Source organism: Nothobranchius furzeri, chromosome 9 (assembly GCF_043380555.1).
Source record: "Nothobranchius furzeri strain GRZ-AD chromosome 9, NfurGRZ-RIMD1, whole genome shotgun sequence".
In the NCBI taxonomy this organism is placed as follows: Eukaryota; Metazoa; Chordata; class Actinopteri; order Cyprinodontiformes; family Nothobranchiidae; genus Nothobranchius; species Nothobranchius furzeri.
The window spans coordinates 42,980,300-42,997,577 of NC_091749.1; the positions used below are offsets into that span (position 1 = coordinate 42,980,300).

The 17,278-nt window shown below is 41.7% G+C and overlaps 1 protein-coding gene across 1 annotated transcript in view; it reads right to left on the minus strand.

Moving 5' to 3' along the window:
• The window catches only part of fbn1 (fibrillin 1), a 98,427-nt gene that overhangs the window by 51,490 nt on the left and 29,659 nt on the right, over nucleotides 1-17,278 (minus strand). The window contains exons 8-19 of the mRNA XM_015953558.3: nucleotides 11,669-11,866; nucleotides 10,965-11,090; nucleotides 10,065-10,190; nucleotides 8,877-9,029; nucleotides 8,479-8,793; nucleotides 6,016-6,168; nucleotides 5,814-5,933; nucleotides 5,601-5,726; nucleotides 3,846-3,968; nucleotides 2,906-3,028; nucleotides 533-685; nucleotides 7-60 (exon numbers count right to left, since the gene is read on the minus strand). Of these exons, the coding sequence (XP_015809044.1) occupies nucleotides 7-60; nucleotides 533-685; nucleotides 2,906-3,028; nucleotides 3,846-3,968; nucleotides 5,601-5,726; nucleotides 5,814-5,933; nucleotides 6,016-6,168; nucleotides 8,479-8,793; nucleotides 8,877-9,029; nucleotides 10,065-10,190; nucleotides 10,965-11,090; nucleotides 11,669-11,866 (1,770 nt within the window). The remainder of the gene's footprint in view (nucleotides 1-6; nucleotides 61-532; nucleotides 686-2,905; nucleotides 3,029-3,845; nucleotides 3,969-5,600; nucleotides 5,727-5,813; nucleotides 5,934-6,015; nucleotides 6,169-8,478; nucleotides 8,794-8,876; nucleotides 9,030-10,064; nucleotides 10,191-10,964; nucleotides 11,091-11,668; nucleotides 11,867-17,278) is intronic.

Sequence of the window (17,278 nt, forward strand, 5' to 3'; positions counted from 1 at the left end):
GATTACCTATTCCACCGCCGGTTATACCGATGCCACTGGGACACAGAGCCAGAAACTCTGCTGCAATAAAAACACAAACAACAGAACTTACAAACAAACAGCATCTAAGAGAATTTACTTAAGTTAAAAACAACTTAAAGCAGGATAAGTTCAACCATGCAATTATCCATTTGCTTCTCATTTACTCTGGATGTGTGTATAAAACCATCTCTGAACGTAAAGCTGCCCCTGCGTCTTTTAATTTGGATCCTTTAACCATCAGGAATAATGAGACTTGGCCAAATAACACATGTCCATGTGCATGTTGTGTGTTTGTTAGACAGGACTACTCTTTGTGGTCGTCTCCATCAATCAGCCTAGCTTCATGCCCTGCAGCTCTGTCATTCTGGAGTAAGATTCACCAGGTGACTCTGAGTCTGTGTGTGTGTGTGTGTGTGTGTGTGTGTGTGTGTGTGTGTGTGTGTGTGTGTGTGTGTGTGTGTGTGTGTGTGTGTGTGTGTGTGTGTGTGTGTGTCCAGAAGCTGGTCCGTACCAGAGCTTTGTGAAGGGCATGGTTGGCAGGGCTCTCCGTAGGCATAGTCTGTGCTTGCGCAGCAACACTCTGACTTGGTCACAGCTCCAAATAAAGGCCTAATACACTGGCCTCGCTTGTAGCCGCCATAACATGAACTACGCATGTGTGTATCTGTTTCAGACAATGAAAAAATAAATAAAAAATGCAAGACATAAATGTCAAAAGATGAGAAAATCATCTGGATTTAGAGCAGAACACACAGAAAGGAAGGCAGCAGTCCACAGTTCAAATAAACAACACTGGCCAAAAACCCAAGTGGTTGTTTTCCCTTCATAACATCCCTAGTTTTAAGGTATTCTCCTGAACTGATATCATCCCGACAAATGACAGCACCATTTCACTTTTCACACAGTGTGCAAAGATGCATCATTTTGGGAAAAGCTGGAATTGGTTTCTCTGTGAAATCTGAGCACAAAGAGGACATTAATCACAGTAATGATGATGATGAGTACGTGGATGCAGCAGATCAGACCAAGGAGGCAGAGGCTGCTCTGTATATTGTGAAGAATTACACATTTAATCACAGATTTGCAAAAATATTCATTTGGGTTTCCTCTTTTCCCTTTAATTTCCATTCAAATTCCATTTATAAATAATAAACCTTATACATAAAAGGAGTAAAAAGAAAGAGGGGGAGGTAACGTCCTCAATTCTGACCAACAGTTTGAAGAATGTTTCATTTCGACAGCATGTATATTAGTAAATGGTATTAGTCTTTAGCCCATGCTCCTCTAGGAGAGGTATTATCTTAGACCAGTTAATAACAGACAGATTTACTTTTATCACCTACTTCACAAATCTGCCAAACAATTGTTTACTTTTTATTCTTAACAAATTAACACTTTGACTTGTTTAATTAACACTCAGAAGTGTGAACATATGTACTGCGTAGTGCCATGGTAAATTTGCAGTAAAGAAATCACAAAAACAACCTAACCACCGGTGGAGATGAACCAATTATCAACCTACCATTGTCCAAATGTTGGTTTCACCCATCACTGTTAAACTTTTCTATGTTAGGTGCCAAGACATAAAAATAAAAAACAATTTTCTTAGGAAATGTTCTTTCTTCCAAACAAAATGAGCTTTTAGAAAGCAAGCCTGCTTCGCTTGCTGCTCCATCCATCCATCCAGCCTCTTATAGAATAGAATAGAATACTTTATTTGTCAATTATTTGAATGTGCTTGCCATACAAGGAATTGAAATTACGTTTCACACTGTCCCATGCGTAGACATTTACATAAAGTGCAGATGCACAACAATAACAAAACAAAAAAAAAACATCCCTAACAATAAGATAATATTAAACTGGTAAATATCGCTAATAATATACAAAACATTATAGCAGCAGGTGTGTGCAATAATATACAAAACATTATAGCAGCAGGTGTGTGCAATTTCAATGCAGGGGTAGTTGTTTACAATCAGAAATGTTTACCCCGTTAGTGGTTCAACCACTATTTCCTTTTTGTATAATGTGTGTGTGTGTGTGTGTGTGTGTGTGTGTGTGTGTGTGTGTGTGTGTGTGTGTGTGTGTGTGTGTGTGTGTGTGTGTGTGTGTGTGTGTGTGTGTGTGTGTGTGTGTGTGTTATCCGTAGTCGGGTCATGGGGGGAGTAGCCTAAGCAGGGAAGCCCAGACTTCCTTCTCCCCAGCCACTTGGGCCAGCTCCTCAGGGGGAATCCGGAGGCGTTACCCAGCCAGTCATGAGACATAATTCCTCCAGCGTGCCCTGGGTCTTCCTTCAGTGAATGGACGAATGCCTGATTGTGTATTAAAGCGCTTTGGGGGTTCCAGGACTCCAGAAGGTGCTATATCAAATACAGGCGTTTTACCATTTACTATTCAGGTCTCCTCCCAGTTGTACATGCTCAGAAAACCTTACCAGGGAGGCATCCTATTTAGATGCTTGAGCCACTTCAACTGGCTCCTCTTATTGTGGAGGAGCAGCGGATCTACTCCGCGCCCCTCCCGGATGACCGATCTTCTCACCCTGTCTCTAAGGACACCCTGCAGAGAAAGCTCCTTTCAGCTGCTTGTATCTGCGATCTCGTTCTTTCAGTCACTACCCAAAGCTCGTGATCATAGGTGAGGGTAAAAACGTAGATCGACCGGTAAATTGAGAGCTTCACCTTCCGGCTCAGCTCTCTCTTCACCACTATTGACCGGTACAATGCCCGCATCACTGCAGATGCAGCACCAATCCGCCTATCGATCATGCACTCCATCTTTCCGTCACTTGTGAACAAGATGCTGATTTTGCATGTAACCTAAATATGAAAGTAAAAAAAGGAAAACACGTACTTCTAAAACCATCGCTATGGTTACTCACCAACACAAATTCGCCCATCCAGGCCCACCGCCATCCCAGCCATGCACTCGCAGCGAAACGAACCCTCGGTGTTGACACAGTGTCCGTTCATGCACATACCTGGCGTCTCACACTCATCGATATCTACAATCAAACACAAAAGATCACATTTTCACAAATGTATTTTCACAGTAAAAGATAACATGTTTGAACTAAAGAAAAATAAGGCTGTTAGAATAATTCATTCAAATTGCAGCACATTTTCAGCTCAGTGATGTCAGCTAAGAAAACATTCCTCCCCTTAAACTTTATCACCTCACCATATAAAGACAATCAGGATAACGATGGTAAACAGTGATAGGCATAGCTCTGTGTTTATGTATGACTGTGGGTGGAATTGCTCTTTTTGGGTGTTTTGGGGGACAGCCAGACTGCAGAGAGAGACAACGAGGCCCCAGGGCCCCTTTAGACTACACATTTCATTAGTGAATGCATACATAAGCACACTTCACCCACACCCTGCTCCTCTATTTATTTATTCTACTATGACTGAACCAGGTCTGTGTCTTTGAGATCAAATGTCAGTATGTGAATCCTGAAAGGATCTTTATCACAATCCTTTACATTCAAATCATAGCATAAAATACAGTAAAACGATGAATCCGTTGTTAAAGTTTTATAGCAATTTCAAAAGCTTTTCCTCTTTGTATGAGATGCTTAATCAAGGTGGTCTGCAGGAATCTCTAAACAGGCAAGCCCCAACTATCAACACCTCCAGCTGGCCAGACAGAGAGCTACACAGGGTTTTTATTTCAACCCTTTAGGGAGAACTTTTATGCTGTGTGTTGACTCACTTAAGAAGTAAAAAGCGTGCCAGAGAGTTAATAACTCTCCAAGCTACAGGAAACTTGAGAGAAAAGTGAAAAAGAAAACGCCTCAAAGTATATTCTGAATGTCTCACCAACACACATGCGTCCACTGGTGTCCAGCAGGAATCCGGGTTTACAGATGCACTTGAAGCTGCCATCCTCATTGATACAAAGTCCGTTGAGGCACATGTTCCTGATCAGACACTCGTCCTGATCTAAGAATGAATAGTAGATTTTCCATTGGTTAGTTCACTGAGAAACACGTCTGTATGCTACTTTAAGCACAAGAAAAGTCAATAAGAATAGTGGGAATGGTGATCAACTAATTAGGGTTTTTCTATGGCTCATGCGAAATTAGGGCAGCTTTTTATTTATTTATTTTCAATAACGTAACATAATCAGTGTTGGGAGTAATGGCATTTAAGTATAACAGCATTACTAATGACGTAATTTTTTAGGTAATAGAGTAATCTAATTGATTACTTTTCCTATCAGCGCAACACCATTATTGGTACTGGGCATGTTAGGTGGCACGCTACTCCGTTACTATAATGTGGTTGAATGAAGCACAGCGGTTGTCAGGCTGTCTGACAGCCACACCAGTGATGCAAGCACGAAATGGCTCTAGGAACCGAAGCCAGAGTGAGTGACACGACTGTAGCGCCATCTCACCCCGGGCAGGTTTACAAACAGCTAAAATGAACACAGCGCCGAACACATCAGGGAGTTTGTTAGCAGATCAGAGATGAGTGTGTGCACAGCGCCGCTGGGAGCGAGCAGGCTATGGCAAGCAGTCTCAACATTTAATCAACAGTCTGACTTTTCTGTAAGGTCCTGTTTCATATAGCAATAATTTATTTTATCCTAGTATTCTTATTTGTCAAAATTGCAAATGAAGACATCAGCAGCTGTGTAGTTACTATAAAAATTATAATCAAGGATATCCAGAATAACAACTTCACTAGTAGGAATTAAGTTAGAGATGTCTCAAAATCTCTAAAAACCTATGGTGGCCTTTTTACCATTTATTAGGCATACTGGACATGTATTCCAGATATCTGTAATTCTATTGTTCCCAGTAGAAATTTCAATCCAGATATCCATAAGAACATTCTTACAGAATGAACCTTATAGATATCTGAAATGTTCCTTCTAGATAGTAGGAATCATTCAGTTAAAAGTATCATTCACGTTATAGACATTACAGAACGTAACCGCGTTATAGAACCGAAAAGTAAAGTTACCGTTACTTTGCGAGGTAACTAATTACTTTTACAAAGCGGTACCTGAGTTACTGACTCAGTTACGCCTAATTACTTTTTTAACGTACGTTGCCCAACACTGAACATAATATAGCGTGGACACTTAAGAATAGGTTAAAAAAAATCGCTTGCACCATTGTGAACAGGCTAGTCTTTAATGTGTTTAACTCGTGGGCAAGAAGAGACAACCAAACCTCTTTTTATTGCCTGTTTGAGATATGTACTCACCCTAGCCAACATGACAATATGTGAAGTGACGAGCTAAATCCTGACAAACTATAGTGGTATGATGAACACAGACCATCTAATATATCCTCTCATACTAATCCTTTGGTAAATACTAATATAAAATCCCATTTTTCTTTCTACAAAAGGACCCAAAACACACAAAACCACAAATATGATCATTTAAAAATCCCACCCCCTCCACTCCATGCCTCCAACAGGCAACGGTATTAAATCACCACCCTCAAGCATATCCACAGTCCATTGAAAACAAACATTACACATTCTGTGGTTATTAAAGAAAACCACCCTTTAAACATGCCCCTGCTCCATAAATGCGCATGTCAAAACTTAACAGACCTTGACAATTTTTGCCATCTACTGAAATTTCAAATCCAGCGTTGCAGACGCAGTGGAAGCTGCCTTCAGTGTTCACACAGCGCCCATTGTTGCAGATACGACCATTGGCCACACATTCATCCAGATCTGGAAAAAAACAAATGGGCAAACCATAATTAAGTCATACACCCATTTAAATCTGCGTGTGCTCATGCTGGTGGGTGTGTGCGTCACCTCTGCACTCTGTTCGAGTTGCTGTTGACTGAAATCCAGCAGGACACTGACAGATGTAAGACCCTGGGGTGTTCAAACACTCTCCATGTGCACATGGGGTCCTCTCACATTCATCATCATCTGTAGGGCGACATGTGAGCCTGAAAACACTCCCTCTTGCCCTTTGATAGGGATATTAATGAAACTGGACCTTCCATCTTACCGATGCACTCTCCCCTAACGTCCAGTCTGAATCCCATGTTGCACTCGCAGCGATATCCAATGCTCGGCATGGGAATACATCTGCCATTCAGGCAGAGGTTTCGGAAAGCCTGACACATGTTAGTGATATTCAGGGCTTGGACTACATTAGGGCCTGGCAAGAACAATCAAACAAGTTTATAACAAACTGAACCATGAATCACATAACATCACTAGTGCAGTTTATGCTAAGTTGTGTCTAAATGTGTTAGATTCTGAAAATAAAGCAACAGCTGCAGTATCATGGATGCTTTTTTGACCTAAAAATTAAACATCTGGGGTCTCATTTATCAAACATTGCATAGAATCCTTACTAAACCCGTACTTAAAGAGCAAGTCACCCCCTACCAGATTCTTACTCAACTCCCATTTCCTGTTTGAAAAATGCAACAAATGCTGTTGCCTAGCAGACCGAGAGGGTGGAGCCGCTAACATATACACACACTCGCGACATTGTGACATCATAATGTACCATCTATCATCATAGTGTACCTCTTAGCCAATAGCGATGGCAGATTTAAATTCAAATGCAGTGCTGAGTTTTTAACCTGACAACGGTGCATCGCTGACAGTTTTAGGCAGAATATTTAATTTTGAACTAAGATGAACTAAAATGCAGAATTACTGACTACACTTGTCTACAGCACGATCAGACACTCATTTATATAGTTTATCCGCCAAAAAATGTTGATTTGGAGTGACTTGCTCTTTAAGCTCAGCAAAAAAAATGTACTTACGCCAACTAGGTTTGTGATCTACCAAACATGGAGTACGCACAGCTGCACGCAATCAGCTGCTTCATAAATCAGAGACTAACGAAAAAGGTTCTCAGCTGCTTTTTAGTCACATCCCGCCCTCAACACGCCCACTTACTGCCATAAACGGCCAATGGAAAGTGCCTTGTGGATCTCATGCATATACATAAGCCGGCTCGTTGCAGCGTTTCGATCACGACCGTAGATCAAGGCAGATCAAGGAAGCACAATTTCACAAGCAGAAATTGAGGAACTTGTGGGTGAGGTGGAGAAATGAAAGGAAGTGCTTTTGCAAAACAAATAAGAGAAAATCCACGGAGTGGCACAGCGTTGCTGAAGCCGTCAATGTTGTGAATTCTTCAAAGAGATCTGTGGCGGATATAAAAAAAATGGTCTGATCAGGATTCGATCCCCAGACTCCCAGGTGAGAGTTGCGTGCGTGCCAGTCAGCCAAACGGCCATCTCCTTTGACCAAGCAGCCAGGGCGCATGATCAATTGGGTCACAGTGACAGGACAAACCGTCACAGATGCATGACATTCTGTCTCAATCTGTCCCCCTGCTGATATTCTGCATTCCGTATTCTGCGCTTTAGGCTGTGTGTGCGCGTGTTTGCGCATGCGCGTGTGCGTGCATGCGTGGGGGTTACTTGTTCTGTGTGCGCACGAAGCAGTACAAGTGATAATGTTGCTGGAATTCCTAATTTGACCCTTCTCAGCAGCAGCACTGCAGATGCTCTCCATGTCCAAAATGTGCGTAAGCCAGGTCCTTAGTCAACTTAAAGTTGTGCACATATTTCCGCTAAGTTTTCTTTTATAAATCCCAAAGTTTTCATGGCAAGTTGCTTATGCAGTTTTCCAACTCCGTTTTGTGCGTAAGCAAGCTTGATAAATGAGGCCCCTGGTCACACTTGACTCTTCACTGCCGCTACTGGTCACTAACATACATCCTCCTAAAAACTTTTAGTTAAAATTTAGAAGCACATACACAACTAAATGCAACAAAATGGAGGGGGTAGATACCAGTGCACCATTTTTTGGACTTCAAATTTGCCCACATCCCGGATGAGCTTCAGATGGCGGGTTTTGGAATCTTATTTCCTGATATTTGGACATCTCGCCCCAGATTGGATTACAGAATCTCTTCCACTAACTTGCAACATTGATGTTTTATCTCCACAAATAGCACAAGCCTGGAGAAGCTTCTGCCATGTGGTGAAATTGCTAATGCCAACGGTTAGCTTAAACTAGCCGAGACATTCTCCGTCACGAGTCCAGATAGATGAGTCCATGAATGCTAATTCACAGTGTGACAGATCTGTGAGGATTTTCAAATCCTAGAGTTCCACCGTCTATTTTCTATCAAAAGCTAATGCGGGAGATAGGTGTAGGAGACTCTTTTCATGTGAAGCCTGCATGACAACTTCTGAATGAACGATTATAACCAGAAAAAGGAAAATTAAAAAAAAAAAAAAGTTTTTCATTCAACCAAACCTTTAAACGTGGGTTTGGGTTGTTCATTTCAAAAAGTTTGGAGTTTTAAAGAGTTTTGGAAAAGATTCAATACTTCATCTCCAAGGATGAGTTGAAGACAGTTACACAACTAAATGCAAAATGTTCAATCAATGTTTGATTTTTTTGAAACAAAAGAAAAGAGAAAGTGGGTAAATACCTGGAGGAGGAGGTTGGATGGGTCCTGGGAATTGTCCTGGAAATTGTCCAGGGATTTGACCTGGGATTTGAACAGGGAGCTGGCCTGGAATTTGGATGGGAATTTGCCCGGGGACCTGGCCAGGAATTTGGATGGGAATTTGCCCGGGGACCTGGCCAGGAATTTGAATGGGAATTTGACCAGGAATCACTTGAGGTAATTGGCCAGGAACTGGAACGGGGTAGATGCCGGGTTGGTCCGGAGACCCTGGGATACGGCCAGGTATCAGAACTCCATTTGTATCGAGCGTCTGAATGCAAAGCCTCTGGTATTCCTCTAAAGAGAGCACAATGAAAACAATATAAAGACAAGTCTTGTGAGAAAACAAACTAAAGCATGGTGATCGCTGGTGACTTCACCTGTTCCACGGATAGGGCACATCTCTGGTATGGAGCCGTCAGACCAGCAGCGTCCACTATCACAACAGCATTGCATTTTAGTCAGCTGTTGTGAGTTTTGGTTGGCACAGCGTCCGTTCAGCAGTCTGGCGTAACAATACCCAGCACGTGCATCTGTGAGAAACACCACAGCATGAAATTGCACTGTATGGAAGCTGGCCTGTGCTGTCTGCATGTTGAGCACACTGGCGAGAGTATACTCAAAAATAAGTTTGTTTGACTCCAGAGTTTCCATCATTTGGTGATGCATGCAACTTTCAAAAAGCCATCGTTTTATATTTATGAGAACTTTTCCTTCATCCTGCAGTTTCTGGCACTGGCATCAGCATAACTCACACTCAAGTTGCCTATTAACATAAATACTTTTTGTTTTGTTTCAAACACAGCCAACAAATTCTCATGTTTGACCTGACGGGCTACACCACCTATTGTTTGGCTAGGTTACAAGATCTCAGGGATCTTTAGAGTAAAGTGAAGGTTAAAAAACAAACGTTTGATCATTGACGTTCAAGACTCAGAGTGAAGCTGCATGGGAACCGGGCTAAAAAGTTTGGCACAACAGTGTTCTGGCACGAAAAGACTCAGACATTCCTTCCTAGCATAATCTCCTGAGGGGGGTAATGTGAGCATGTGTTTGCATATGTTTGTGTGTGCATGCATGCATGCAAGTGTGATACTGTGCATGAAGGTCAAATGGATTATTCCAAATCACATTCTTCTCTTGTCTGTTTTAGGTGAAACTGAGCTGAAAGACACGTTTCATAAATGTTTTTGGTGATCACGATAAGTGTCACAGTTCATCCAGTCTGCAGACGCACAAATTGGCTTTCAGAATGCGTTAGTGTTACCTGCATATCATATGACCTTATCAGTTTGGAGATAAAACAGCTCATTGTTGTGGAAGTACAAACAAGCAATTGACTACTGACCTAAATTTTACCAGCTGGAGCGCTGGCTAGAGTTCAGTACTTTCATCTCTTTGAGCCAGACGCAGAAGAAACCAAAATGATGTGGAAAAATGAAACAGCACCTTCTCAATGTAACCTTTTTTCTCATATTTCATGTATTCTAAATCCAAATGGCAACAAAATAAAGCAGATGTAGTGACGCTGATTTATCTTTGCAGGGGTGTGACAGTCAGTGACTTACCAACACATCTGGACCCATCCACAGAGGTGTAATATCCCTGGGGACACTTGCAGAAGTAGCTGCCAGCAGTGTTAAAGCATTCGCCCACACCACAAAGACCAGGAATGTTTGAACACTCATCCAGATCTAAGAAGAGGAAAGAGGAAGGGATAGAAGAGAGACAGTCACAGGATGTTTGACGTAGATGCTCGTCTAGAGGGCTCATCTGGTAAGAAATACGCTGGAATTTATACATGTTTCTATTGTCTTTTGACACAAACCAGACGTTTTCCGACAATTATTTCTGGGCATAAAACAGCACTCATTTCTCTTGGAAGATAAATGCCAGAATAGTAAAGTTAAGGTCGATCTGGAAATCGTCCCATTTTAGTCGTAATGAGCAAGTAATCTTCACGGTAGGAGAAAAAGACACAGAGATTTTATTAAAGGTTGTTTTTTTTACTCAGAAATGTCTTTTGGTGGCCAATTATTTTTTTTAAAGGTAAAAAGAAATTCTACTGCCAATCAGATGTTTCAGTGTTTCCAAACATACATGACAACATAATCTCCACTCATCATGTTTTTTAATTCACATACAGCACGACTAATTCAGTTCAGAAACTATGCGGTACGAGTGTAGAGGATTGCATTTCAAATCAGCACTTCTTTCCAACCTCACATTTAAGAGCGGCACGGCTGACAGAAACCCAAGTGCTGCTTTGGTTTAATTAAACTTGTTTCAAGGGAACGACAAAAACTGTGTGGTCTTTCCCCCTCAAAGTAACAATCAGAACACCAGGACTGACCTCAAAGAAACGGATGTGGCTCACTCCTAACCTTTGGGAGCTTTGATACGTTCAGTCTACTCAGCCGTTCTCTCAGAAAACACACAGTGACTCTCAGTTCACACTTAATTCTTACCATCACATTTCTGTGAGATCTCGTTGAATTTGTGCCCATCGGGACATTTACATTCAAAGGATCCCACCGTGTTGATGCAGTTTCCTCCTTGGCAGATGCCAGGGATGGCCTGGCACTCGTCCACATCTGGATGCACATAGAAGGAAGTTCATGAAACTTATGTGTTCATAGCAAGAAAAGGACATATGATGTCACAGAGCACCTAGTACTTTGGGAGTTATGCTGATGACTAAACTAAATCTATTTAATAAGTCTAGGCGAATAAAATGAAGGAAGCAGGCTGAGAATCTGTAGGGGGCTGTGGCCCTCTGCAGTCTCCTAGTGATCCGCTTTCCTCCGGGTCCTGGCTCAGGTCCGTCTCCCCTGCCGTGGTTCTGATGCTGTCGGGTCTGGAGCAGGAAAGCACAGGGCCGTCTTACCAGAAATAAGCTCTGCCATTGACCCGTGTTACTGACTCTGACAGTCCCGCCACAGCGGGTGTCTGAGGGCATTCCATACACATGTGGGAGGCACACTCCACCCACCCAATTTAACTCAATTAGAACTAATCCTCCGAAGAGGGGAGGGTGGATAAGCATGAGGGGATGAAAGGAGAGGGAGAAGAAGTAAAAATAAGAGGAAATGATAAAAGTAGCAATTTATTCAAAGTAGGAGAAGCGGGAGAGAACTCAAAGGAAACAGAGACCAAGACTCAGAGGCTTTACCTTGGCACGCCCCGGTTCGGTGGTTTGGTATGAACCCTCTTCGGCAAGGGTGAGGCTGGGCTGGGCACATCTCACAGGGGTGACCCCATGCCCGTCCCACTGTGGCGCAGCACAATGTTTTCGTGCATACAATCCCTGAGAGCTGGCCTTGGCACATCTGGTTATTGACAGAGGCAAAGCACGGCCCTGTGCGGTAATCTGCAGAAGGAAATCCAGAGAATGTTTTATTCCCAAATTTACATTCAGCTCTTCATTTTCAGCCCTAAAAAATACATTGGTTGTAACATTATAATGGTTGTCTGAAACAAAAGTGAACAGAAACTTCAGACCAAAGTATGTTTTAGTGTCATGGTCTATAGACTTTAGAGGTTTTTTTAATATTTATCTACTCTTTCGGTTTTGTTAATAATTTGCACCCCTGCTCTTTGTTAGCCAACTCGGCATGCAGTTTCAGGCTCTTAGATGTCCTTTGCTAAACTATTTGTCAATGTCATCCAGTCAGATATGGTCTTACAAAGATTTGTATTAGTTGATTTCCCTAGTTCTGGTTTTGTTTAGAGTTCACACAAACAAACACACACACACACGCACACACACACACAAACACACACACACGCGCGCACGCACGCACGCACACACACACACACACCACCACCACCACCACCAGATATTTCTCTAACAGAACTACCAGTTCTTTTCCACTTCAAGAACTGATGGCCATCTAGTGGAGTGGTGGAAGAGTTTCACAGCTGTGATCACTTTAATGGAGATGATGATGTATACAGAAATATAGAAGAAAGTATTTATTTATGAAGGTGTATGGAGAGTTTAGCCATTTAAAATGGCTGAAATTAGCCGCTAAGTGTCCTGGTAAGCTGCTGGAGTCACCATCTCCATTATTCTTCAACCTCTTACTGATCTCTACTGCAGGTAAGACCCTTACTGTTCATACTGTTCATAAATACTCACATATAAAAACTCCAATATACAAAAATGTGGACAAAACCGTTGGTGCCCTTTGGCAATGACAGAGAAAGCTACAATGTTCACAGAAATAATTTGAATCTGACAAATGTAATATTTACTAAAAAAAATTCTGTGAAAATTAACCAATTAAAGTCAGACATTGCTTTAACAGAATCATTTAAAAAATTAACTCATGGAACAGGCTTGGACAAAATAGGTGGTACCCCTAACTTAGTATTTCGGTACACAACCTGTTAAGCTGATCACTTCAGACGATTTCTGTAACTGTCGATGAGACTTCTGCACCTATCAGCAGGTATTTTGGCCCATTCCTCATGAGCAAACTGCTCCAGTGGTCTCAGGTTTGAAGGGCATTACCAGATGGCATGTTTCAGCTCCCCCTAAAGATGCTCAATAGGATTGAGGTCAGGGCTCATAGAAGGCCACTTTAGAATAGTCCAGTGTTTTCCTCTTAGCCATTCTTGGGTGTATGCAGCTGTGTGTTTTGGGTCATTGTCCTGTATTTTGGTCTGCATTGCTGGCAGTAAGTCGAGTTCAGTCCCGGTGAGAAATGGACTCCACCAAGGCTGCCCTTTGGCACAGATTCTGTTGACGTTTATCCTAACGTTTATGGACAGGATTTCTAGCACAGCCAAAGTCTTGAGGGGATCCATTTTGGTAACCTAAGGATCTGGCCTCTGCTTTTTGCAGATGGTGTGGTCCTGTTGGCTTCATCAGAACGTGATCTCCAGCTTACGCTGGAGTGGTTCGCAGCCGATTGTGAAGCAGCTGGGATGAGAATCAGCTCCTCTGAATCTGAGATCATGGTTTTGAGTCAGAAAAGGGTAGAATGCTTTCTCCAGGTCAGGGACAAGGTCCTGTCTCAAGTGGATGAGTTTAAGTATCTCAGGGTCTTGTTCACAAGTGAGGGAAAGATGGAGCATGAGATGGAGCTGAGCGGGAAGGTGAAGCTCTCGATTTACCGGTCGATCTACGTTCCTTCCTACCCTCACCTATGGTCACGAGCTTTGGGCAGTGACCAAAAAAATGAGACCGTGGATACAAGAGGCTGAAATGAGTTTTCTCCACAGGGTAACTGGGCTCTCCCTTAGAGATAGGGTGAGAAGCTCAGTCATTCAGGAGAGGCTCGGAGTAGACCACTGGTCCTCCACATCGAGAAGAGTCAGTTTAGGTGGCATGAGCATCTAGAAAGGACGCCTCCCTGGTGAGGTTTTCTGGGCATATCCAGCTGGGAGAAGACCTAAAGGAATTTCCAGGACACGCTGGAGGGACTCTGTCTCTTGGCTAGCCAGGGAACGCCCTAGGATTCCCCCGGAGGAGCTGGCTCAAGTGGCTGGGGAGAGGAAAGTCTGGGCCATATATATATATATATACATATATATATATATATATATATATATATATATATATATATATATATATATATATATATATATATATATATATATACATATATATATATATATATATATACATATATATATATTAGGGATGTAAGAAAATATCGATATGGCAATATATCGTGATATTTTTTCCTGTGATTATTACATCGATATTCAAAAGCCGCATATCTAATTTTTGAAAGAATTTACATGCAAACATTTGTGTATTTTCTTTTCCTTTTGTGCAATCCAATCGCCACCCGCTAGTTGGCAGCAGTGTGCAACGGGTTTTGTTTCCACCATTGAAATGTAAATCCCTCCATCATGGGTCAGATACCTCATGTTAAACATGTTACGTATCAATTTGGACTGTTTATTGAACATGCTTACAATAAATTCAGTAAAAAAAATTGCTTGTAATGTCTGACTGAATGTATTGCAATATATCGTGATATATTGTATTGTCTCCCCTGTATCGTGATATGTATCGTATCGCCAGAATTTCAACAATACACATCCCTGATATATATATATATATATATATATATATATATATATATATACACATACATACATACATACATACATACATACATACATACATACATACATACATACATATATATATATATACATACATACATATATATATACAGTTGTGGTCAGAAGTTTACATACACTTGTAAAAAATATAATATAATGGCTCTACTGAGTGTCCCGTTATTTCTAAAACTCTGATTTTTCTCTGATAGAGTGATTGGAACAGATACTTCTTTGTCACAAAAACATTCATGAAGTTCGGTTCTTTAATATCTTTATTATGGGTTAACAGAGAAAAGTGATCACATTTGCTGGGTCACAAATATACATACAGCAACATGAACTAGCAATTTTGGTGACTTAGAAACATGTCAGTGAACTGAGCTTCATAGCATGGCCTCTTAACTTCTTGTGAGTGATTATGAGTGACTACAGCTGGTGACTTCTCTTAGGCCAGGTAAATAGGGCTCATTGGATGCAAACGCCCACAAACGCTACAATGGGAAAGTCAAAGGAGCTCAGCATGGATCTGAAAAAGCGAATTATTGACTTGAACAAGTCAGGAAAGTCACTTGGGGCCATTTCAAAGCAGCTGCAGGTCCCAAGAGCAACAGTGCAAACAATTGTTTGTAAGTATAAGGTGCATGGCACTGTTTCATCACTGCCATGATCAGGAAGAAAACTCAAGCTATCACCTGCTGCTGAGAGAAAATTGGTCAGGAGGGTAAAGAGTGAATCAAGAATCACCAAAAAGCAGATCGGCCAAGAATTAGAAGCTGCTGGAACACAGGTGTCATTGTCCACAGTCAAACGTGTTTTGCATCTCCATGGACTGAGAGGCTGCCGTGCAAGAAGGAAGCCCTTGCTCCAAAAGCGGCACCTTAAGGCTCGGCTGAAGTTTGCTGCTGATCACATGGACAAAGATAAGACCTTCTGGAGGAAAGTTCTGTGGTCAGACAAAACGAAAATCTAGCTTTTTGGCCACAATGCCCAGCAATATGTTTGGAGGAGAAAAGGTGATGCCTTTAACCCCAAGAACACCATGCCTACAGTCAAGCATGGTGGTGGGAATATTATGCTGTGGGGCTGTTTTGCTGCCAATGGAACTGGTGCTTTACAGAGAGTAAATGGGATAGTGAAGAAGGAGGATTACCTTCACATTCTTCAACATAACCTCAAATCATCAGCACGAAGGTTGGGTCTTGGGCGCAGTTGGGTGTTCCAACAGGACAATGACCCCAAACACACATCAAAAGTGGTAAAGGAATGGCTAAATCAGGCTAGAATAAGGGTTTTAGAGTGGCCTTCCCAAAGTCCTGACTTAAACCCCATTGAAAACATGTGGACAGTGCTGAAGAAACAAGTCCATGTCAGAAAGCCATCAAATTTAACTGAACTTCACTAATTCTGTCAAGAGGAGTGGTCAAAGATTCAACCAGAAGCTTGCCAGAAGCTTGTGGATGGCTACCAAAACCGCCTAATTGAAGTGAAAATGGCTAAGGGACATGCAACCAAATATTAGCACTGCTGTATGTATATTTGTGATCCAGCAAATGTGATCACTTTTCTCTGTTAACCCATAATAAAGACATTAAAGAACCAAACTTCATGAATGTTTTTTGTGACAAAGAAGTATCTGTTCCAATCACTCTATCAGAGAAAAATCAGAGTTTTAGAAATAACGGGACACTCAGTAGAGCCATTATATTATATTTTTTACAAGTGTATGTAAACTTCTGACCACAACTGTATGTGTGTGTGTGTGTGTGTGTGTGTGTGTGTGTGTGTGTGTGTGTGTGTATAAAACAGAAACTATGAAACTGAACAGGACATCGATGTAGAGAATGAGGAATTTATAAAGTGTGCATTAGTTTCTGTTCTCCACATTTTTACCTGGCCTGTCTCACAAGTGTGTGCATTTATGTTGTCAGGTCATAGAAAAAAATAAATAAAAAGGAGGTCTGAAAAAAGCTTAAAGCTATATAAAGTCATCAACAACAACAGAAATAAGTTTTTCAATCTTAATGATCCACATATGATCCTTTAAATTTTTATAAATTCTGTCTGTAAAGAGGAATTATAAATGTATTGGGGCTTTTTATTATTTTTAGTATGCATAATCCAGGGGAGAGGTCGTTATCTCGAAGGCCAACTGAGGCTGACTGGCAGGGTGTGTCTCTGGAACACAGAAGGTAATTTCCCCATCAGCTTCAGCACCCTAGAATTAAAACTAAACAGCTTTTAACATTTATGAAAGTGTGAAGAAAGTCCCTCCATCAAGACTACTTTCCCCTTCCCTTCAGATTGGTTCACATCTTGTTCCCCTGAGCCAGCTGCTTGCATGCACTTATTCCCTCATTTCCCTGAAAAGTCCCCTCGTTCACTGCAAACTCCAAACTGATTTAACAAAATCACTATATTTAACCAGGTGAAGGATTGGATAGATGGTGAAACAGATAGGGATAAAGAGGGAGAGAGACAGAAGGAAAAGCACAATATTCTCAGAAGAACCTGGATAAGATCCAACAGCAAAAATCATTTCCACATTTCACAGCAGACAACAGACAGCGAGAGGAAAGAAGGAGACTGGTCCAACAGCGCAGTCATTTAAAACAAACGAGACATTGTGCATTTCCCGTGTGGACCGGGGCCCAGCCCAGACCCGTCACGTGCACCACAGCCTCCATGGTCTACGCGCCTC